This window comes from Nothoprocta perdicaria, unplaced genomic scaffold, assembly GCF_003342845.1.
Source record: "Nothoprocta perdicaria isolate Ctin4 unplaced genomic scaffold, notPer1 scaffold_74, whole genome shotgun sequence".
In the NCBI taxonomy this organism is placed as follows: domain Eukaryota; kingdom Metazoa; phylum Chordata; class Aves; order Tinamiformes; family Tinamidae; genus Nothoprocta; species Nothoprocta perdicaria.
In genome coordinates, this window is record NW_020456021.1 from 2,368,578 (window position 1) to 2,376,866 (window position 8,289).

Consider the following 8,289-nt stretch of genomic DNA (forward strand, 5'->3'; position numbering starts at 1 on the left):
AAAAAAAAAAAAAAAAAAAAAAAAAAGACTCTGAGGTTAACAGAGCACTGGAATAGGCTGCCCAGAGAGGCTGTGGAGTCTCCATCCTTGGTGATCTTCAAAATCCACTTGAATGTGATCCTAAGGTTAACAGAGCACTGGAATAGGCTGCCCAGAGAGGCTGTGGAGTCTCCATCCTTGGTGATCTTCAAAATCCACTTGAATGTGATCCTGTGTAACCTACTTAAGCAGGGTCAGTTGGAGCATGAGTCTCTTTCAATCCCAACCATTCTGCGATTCCCACCACTAAGTTCCCTCTATCTTTTATTAGGCAGACTCATGGGAACTTTTAAACGTGTATTTAAAGTCTAGAGAAATGAAGCCTTATGAAAAAAATGAAGTAACAAAAGCATTTTGGTACATGGACACAGCAGCTTGAAAAATCCCTTTTCCCAGATTAAGTTCTAGAAATCATTATATTACTACTATTTTGCTGTTCTTATGTTTTCAGTAATACATTACTGAGAGTTCATCGTTTAGGAGATAACCTAAAAACTACTTTCATACCCCACACATTTTTCATCTTTAACAATCACTTCTGTAATTACTTTTTTTCTTTAAAGATTATTCCTCAAAGGATATTAAATTAGAAGCTTTCTTCAGTATTTGGCAAAGTTTAGATTTACTATATTAAACAAAAACAAGAACACTGCAATTCTCTTCAAAATTTCCCAACAATTGTTTAAAAACTGCATACACAGAAGAGAAATTTTAATTATCTAGATAAATTAAAAAAAATCATATTATGTGCATTGAGAATGTAACTTTTTTTTCCCCAATCTTTAGTTTAGAAAGAAAGGAAGATTAAAAAAAGTCTTTAAGTATGAGAATACATCTTAGACTACCAACTAAATTCTAATGGCTTTCAGTTCAGGAACTCTTTCCCAGTCAACCACATATAGCTAAAGTTTGCTTTTCTTAAAGCTAGGAAGACTAGTACTTTTCCAAGCATTTATAATACCACTTTTCATCAGAATGTTCCTTGAAAAGAGTCACAAGAACATAAAAWATAACATTTAGTAATATTAACAGTTAGCCATTTCCTAGCTTATTAGGAAAGCAGAAGAAATCAGAGAACTTTCATAGAACTATGTGTTAGGTAAATACATACTCTGTTACTCTGTTACCAATATGTACTAGATTTAGTCTGAAGTTTATACTTAGTTGCAGATCATTTTTTAAACCAGTTATAAAAACCATGAAAAAAGGCAAAAAATGCAAAACCAAGATTTAATTCTATGTTATGCTTCCCATTTTAAATCCTGATTAAAACTGGTAATATAAATCCCTTTGATTTATGTCAATCCTCCCTGTTACTGCAGTAAAAATGTATAATCCTGTTATCAGCGTGGGAATTTCTCACCTGCATATGAAATGCTAAGGAGCTTGCTGCGTTCCAATGGAGGAGCCCAAGACGACCACATTGAATGCATAGCAGGAAAAGTAACACCCTGGAAAGCAAAAATTTGATCTGTTGAAATGCGAAAATGTTAAATCTTCCCTCAAATTCCCAWATTTCAAAGCATATTGATTCATTAAGAACAGGAGTGCAATCTGTTGGCTTCTCTAGCAATTGATGAAAAGCATTCACAGTGTGAGGATAATTAGTCAAAATTAGTTTCTCTCCTGCTTTTGATATTGCTCCTTATTTCTGCCAAAGGAGAAAATGAACAACTATAGTTGGGTTTTACAGGTGTTCAAGCAAATAAATCTATTTTCTCATTCTGAAACTTAGACCAAAATTTGGGTAAGCTTTTTTTCTTTAATAGTTAAAAAGTAAAATTAAGCTACTTGCAATGAAAAAAACCACACACTTCATAAAACCTGATGACTCCCACAAAACGCAGCCACTCCAACTTAATTCAGATACATTTTTGGGTTATAAAGAGAAAAAAAAAAGATTACCTCTCCCAGTCCTTCCAAGGCTCTGACAGCTATGAGATAGCCAACTCCCAGATTTGCTGCTAAGGGAGTAAGCAAGGTGAACACAGAGGTACCAAAGATGCCAAACCCCAGCAACAGCTTCCCTCCAATTTTGCTTGCGAGATATCCACCTGGAATCTGGGTAATGATATAGCCATAGAAAAAAGAACCAAGGATCCATCCCTGAGTATCAGCATCCCAAGAATATTTTTTCCCCTAAAAAGAGAAAACAAAACCTGAGATGCAGTAAGGTCAAAACAGCAGTTTCTCTGGCCATATTCAACATGAATTCAATCCATCATTTAGTCTTTTATGGCTAAATTAGAAATCTTTCACATGGTCCTCCCTAGTATCTAGTCAAAGTTGTGTTAGAAGTTAATTGAAATAGCAATTGGTACAGACATATGTAGGCTATGTATGGAAAGCATAAGAGTATTAAATAAATGCTTAGGCAGTTAATTCCTTGCAGAGTTCCACACAACCTGGACATGGATACTACCTGAGCACAAATCCCACACCTGTATCACAATGCTGTATCACACAAACAATTCTGTTCACCATTAAAGCAAGTAGACAGAATGGCTCTCTAGAAAATGGCTTTCCCTATAGAAAACTTACTAAAGAGAAAAATCAAGTATAAAGATGGAGATGCTTCAATGAGATAAAAAGAGAGCAGCCAAGGACAGAATTCATAAGGAGAGGACAAAGATGATGATAAGTATGACGAGGAAAAATGAGCTTGGGAGACAAGCAGTAAAAGCAAAGATTAAAGAGATACAAACTGAAGCTATATGGGAAATGAGCAAGATAACACCAGCTGTTTTCCAAGAAATTCATTTTGAAGGATGGGATCACTTCCAAAGGTATAATTTACGAGCATCTAATGCGCATACATTTCAAGTAAACAATAAGATGATCTTCCTCCCTATTTACAATTATAGTGTAATCATGATAAATAATAAATGACTTCTAAACTGACAAAATAAAGGCAGGAAGAGGGTGAAGAGGTATCAGTAATAAAAAAAAGATATCAGTTATAAGGCAAAAAGTATCTTTTTGCATCCAACAGAGTCCTACCCAGTTAGATAACGGCATTTTAAGGATGACTGGAAGGGATAACATGAGACAAAGGATGTAAGATAAAAACCATCATATGGGAAAGCGAGTAAAGCACTTGGAAGAAGATATTACATGTTAGGTAATGTGTAATGTAATTTCATGCCATCAAGGCAGTATGAAAAACAAAGAGGTAGATACAGGCGCTGATGTGAACTCTGACGCAAATATAACAGTAACAGTCAGTCACAGGCATAGAAAACAGTGAGTCATATTAGATTTAAAAAGTCAGATCAGCCAATTTGTGAAGGATAGTAGGGAGAGGATGCACTTAAAAYCAGCCAACTGTGAGCACAGCACTTCTAAAGCAGGTAATCATCTAAAGCTATCATTCTCAGAATATATCTGAAAGAACCAGTGCACATTCTGAAAAGGCTGTCYAGTAAAGAGCAAGCAGCGCTCCTGTGACCTAAACACGAGTCATTAATCACAGTTTATTAAAAAAAAAACCTTAAAAGGCTTTCAGAAGAATATAACTGAGAGCTTACCGATGTATTGCGAGGAACATTGATAGTAGAGGAATGTTCTGGACACACATTGGAAGTTGTATTCTTTGCTAAGCTTGTGTTAGGTTCTACCATATCCACTAGAGCAACACTGAGGTTTACTCGTAATGCATACAGGAGAAAGAATCCAAAAAAGGCCAGCAGTGCTAAATTATAACGGGCAGAGCAGCATGCAGGCACTGAAATGAGAGTAAATAAAAAGTTAGATTTTGTTAAAACAAACAAAAAGAATGAGCAAAAAGATCAATTTTACTAGTTATTCCTGATATTTATGGGTAAGGAAAAATAGCAAGAAGAGTTAATTGTGCCCCTTTTAATAAAGGTACTCAGTAAGGGTAAAAAGAGCTCAGGGATGGTAAACATGTTSCCATTTTTCTACTGATGTTTGAAACACAAAAGTAATTCTGCTTTAGACCAGCAGAAGCTACATCCCTAAACGTAAGAGCTGCAGTGGAAAAGTGATTCATGATTTGTAAAAATGGCTTCAGAAACACAGTTTCTAAAATCTTCTTGTAAATACAGTGAAAATTATTCATACTAGAACATCACACTAAGAAAACAAAATGCGTGGGAAGCCTGCTATATACTTGAAGGTGGTTCAAGATAGACAGATTCTTAAAGCGACACTWAGGAACAACTGGCAAGATTCCATGCTCTTTTCTAGAACCATTTGCCCCCTAAAAGTTTGCTTATTATCTAGGCTCTGTTTTCTAACAGTTACCAAAGAGAAAATCATCAAACTACCAGAAAGGGGAATGGCAAACCCCGCCATGGCACTGTGAACAGTTAGCAGTTTCCCACTTGCCATTCTGTCCCCTTCTGCAGTCACCACACAGTAATAAAGCCATCAAAGGAAAGCGAGCCTTCAGCACTAAGTGACTCAGCATTAAGACAGCTCTGTCAGCTTTTTAAATCCAGGTACCAGAGCCTATCTTATAGCACACAATTAGGGATATTCTTCTCACATTCTGCACACAGCAAGCAGTGCTTGACAGCACTCATTCATCAGTGCCACTTCATGCTTGTTTGTCACTCAGATCAGTCAAACTGTACTCTGGACAGCGCATCACCAGTCACAACAGGGAGACTTTTACCTTCCTATTTCATAAAATGTTAGGTATTACCCGTGTTCTCAGGAAAGGAAAGGTGATGCTATAAATCAATTTTACAAAACAGTGAAGGAAAGGGATCTAAATAGTATACACAGCAAATCTTGTGCCCCTTCTGCTCTCCAGGATATTATACAGCTTCCACATATGATGAGAGTTAACTTAYGCCTTTCATGATGTGATCCTTCCCRTYTCACGTCAAGGGGTAATAACAGCAGCCTGGCTACCAAAGCCCAAGAGCTAACCTTATAGAGACCAGCATGTCTGCAGCTGACCTGTCTCGAGCCTGTTCATCCACATCACGATGTCCACTATCCATCCATGTCATCCATGTGGGTCCCCACAARGACATTTGCAGGAGCAGCGAGCTCTCTCTAACACCAAGGCTGTGCAATCATAATAGCATAGTCCATTTGGAAATGAGCATAAGCTTAAAAGCAAGTAGCCTGTCCTCTCTCTTTTGCTAAATCCTTGTGCCTAAAACTTCAAAACTGAAACACTGTAGAAGAGTTGAAATTATAATTATGTGCCTAGCAAAAAGACAGTAGAGAGTGCTAGAATATCTAACTGGGTAGCTAAACTCAAACCTTCCTATTGCATAAATACAAAACAATCAATCAAATAAGCAAGAAAAAGAAAACAAAAACCACACACAAACATACACATGTCTCATTGATTCAAGAGAGATTGTTGTAGACTTACAGAAAGATTAACATTGTTTTGTATGAAAAGAATCAGGTTTGAATAGTTATTTGTATATTAAAAAAGCCCATACATTTTCCTGCTAAAGCACACAGCCACAGAAGTATGGTTGCTAAATACTTACAAGCTACAACCATCTACAGGAGATAAGATTAGGGTAGGATGAGCACAACTAAAACCCTCATGATACGTTCAAAGCAATACCCAAAGAAGCAAAGATAACAGATAAACAGAGATTTAAACAGAGATTTAAAGAATGTATTTCCTCAAAAACAGTCATAACAGTATGTGATTCTTAAATGATGCGTCATACTAACACTGCAGACAATAGGGTTTGCCAACTTGTGCAAAGCATCTCATATGGGAAATTAGATTAAAAAAAGAGGCAGAAAAATARATCATTACTTCCCTAAAAAGATGGATACCTAGATTTATTGAAGAAAAATGTCAAAGAGTTGAGAAACCACCATGAAGAATATGCTGAAGTTMCAGATTAAAATAAATAAATAAAAAGTAGTTTTCTTTTGTAAGGAAACTATGATGCTAATGGAAAATTTTATGACCTAAACGTGTCATCCCCTCCATCTCTGGCGGGATKGGGGATCAACACCTGAAAATACTAGATCAGTATGTCAGTATACAAACGCCATATCTTTTTGTGGATGTGCAAAATGTAAATGATGATCAGAACAAAGAATTCTGTGAACAACAYGGCTGACTGCAAGCCTGATAGGCTGCTGCTGCCTATTTTTTCCCTGGATTTTGTGATCTGAAATTAGACAAAAACCTTTTCCTGTGAACAGTATGTCTGAAGAATCTCTCCCTCCCATGAATTTCCTGGAAAGGGGAATGAATTAGCTCTTTTCTTCTGGCGGGGAGGGAAGGARAAGCGAGTTTTCTTTCTGTAAAACTATGTTTTCCAAAAAGGTTGCAAAGATCTTCTAACAAAGGGAAGTCTTCGCTCTCCAGTCTACTTTATCTGAATTTTATTATGGCTGCACACATTGCTAAAAGGAAACTTTTTTGCCATGTTTCTTCAGTAAATGAGTAATAAGAGAGATTATTGTGCTAATATACTAACCATGCCTTCCAGATTTGTGGTAACTGTCTCTTGCCTTTTTCACATGCTGCAGACATCTGATTTTTAAAAGAAATAGGGCAACAGCCAAGYTTTTATTACTTACTTTAAAAATAACAGACACTAAGAACAGGAAGTTCTTCCTGCACAAAAACCAGTCAAACTGCTTCACTGCCCATTGTTGTTTGACTACACATTTTCTGCTTGTGATATATTGCTTTTTAGTTAGCTACAGCAGCAGGTAAAWCCTTTTACTGCTTGTAGCTATACATGCTTGGGCTAAATGGACAATAATAACAGAAGGTTGAATATCATGCTATTTCCACTTCCTTGGAAAGTTAGATGAACTGGAATTATTCTTCCTTTGGAAACTCCTGTTGGTATAGGCCTTGTCTGGAGAGCAGCTCCACAAGAGAACAACACAAAAAAACCTTACAATCGCATTTCCCCCCCCTGGATTTCAAATAGCTTAGCATAAAAATTACACTAAAACATAGATGTGAATTCTGAAATAAATTGCCGCTATGTTATTTCTTTCTTATCTTTTCACCAAGTGTATCTGCCAATAGCGCAGAATACTAGATCCGGTTAGCAAAAGGGAAGAAAATTCAAGAAGATTCCAGATGTATCCCAGTTACCTGACTTCTACGGAGATGAGATGGCAAAATTCATTGACAAAGTAACAGACATTTTTGCTCTAAAGTTAAAGGTAAACACGATACTCAAGCCCTTACCTCGATCAGTAGTCTCGGGTCCTACATTTCTAGTTAACGTATATTTCAGGAACATGTTTTACAACACTGGAGCTAAACTTCAACAGGATCTCAACTTCCAATAAAAACAATTAGGTCTGCACGGAGAGCTGCAATGCGGTTAAAAGAAGCCTCTCTTCTGTTGTGTTCTACCTTGAGGGCGAGGTGAACTCCTTCAACTAGGACATGACGCATTGTGCAAACTGAAGAAACTATTGCTTTAATAACTGACTTGAACTCAAAATCCGCTCTAGGAACAACAGCCCCTAGGGTTGCAGTTATACTGCTAACTATGTAAGAGTAGCTTTGTGTAGCAGAGTTGAAGATTTTAAATCTTATTTTAAATTTTACCAAGAAACCAAATAGCGCAGACAACATCCCGAAGAGACAAGATCTGCACTGACGTGCTGTGGTTTAGACCCCTTAATGATTACCTTTTCGTATAGTTATGCGTGTGTCTTCCTCCACTTCTCTGTAAGTCTACAACAAGCAGACAGCCTGACTAAAATTCTCTTAAGATGAGACTCTGCTATAACCTTGACGGAGCCGGAGGCGTTGCTAACAGCTGGGTTAATAGCGTTTAGGCGGAAACGCCCCGGTGCCTCCTGCGAGGCGAGCCGGGCTCTGCAGCAGAGCGAGGCAGGGCGCCGGCTCCAGCGGGACCCGCCCGGCCACGCTGCGAGGGCGCCTTAGGGCGAGCGGKGCCCGCGAGCCGCGCCAGCCCCATGGCAACGCCACGCCGCTGCGTTCCCCATCCCCGCCGCGTCTCTCACCCGTGCCTGTGCCCGTGCTGGTGCCCGGCGGGGACTCCTTCAGCAGCGGCGTGCGGTCCGCTCCTTCCTCGGGCTCCATGGCGCTGCCCGCCGCGCCCTGCAGGCTGCCCAGGGCCAGGCCGCCCGCCGCCAGCGCCACCGCCGAAAAGAGGGGACCACTGCGGGCGGCTGGGCGGGCGAGAGGAAGCGGCCTCAGCTGCAGTGCAGCGTCGCTCCCCGCTTGCCCTCAGCCGCCATCTTCGGTGAGGGCAAAAGCCGCCACCCCGACCTCCCCGCCGAGAATGCGAGCGC

At 39.2% G+C, this 8,289-nt stretch overlaps 1 protein-coding gene across 3 annotated transcripts in view; it reads right to left on the reverse strand.

The window, feature by feature from the left end:
• Positions 1-8,077, reverse strand: part of SLC17A5 (solute carrier family 17 member 5) — a 26,300-nt gene extending 18,223 nt beyond the window's left edge. The window contains exons 1-5 of one of the 3 annotated variants that reach the window (XM_026051280.1): positions 7,999-8,077; positions 3,567-3,763; positions 2,094-2,178; positions 1,945-2,000; positions 1,403-1,490 (exon numbers count right to left, since the gene is read on the reverse strand). In XM_026051280.1, the coding sequence (XP_025907065.1) occupies positions 1,403-1,490; positions 1,945-2,000; positions 2,094-2,178; positions 3,567-3,763; positions 7,999-8,077 (505 nt within the window). Of the gene's footprint in view, positions 1-1,402; positions 1,491-1,944; positions 2,179-3,566; positions 3,764-7,998 lie in introns of all 3 variants that reach the window. The other 2 variants (XM_026051279.1, XM_026051278.1) reach the window with 2 other exon arrangements.
• Between the last annotated feature and the right edge of the window lie 212 nt (positions 8,078-8,289).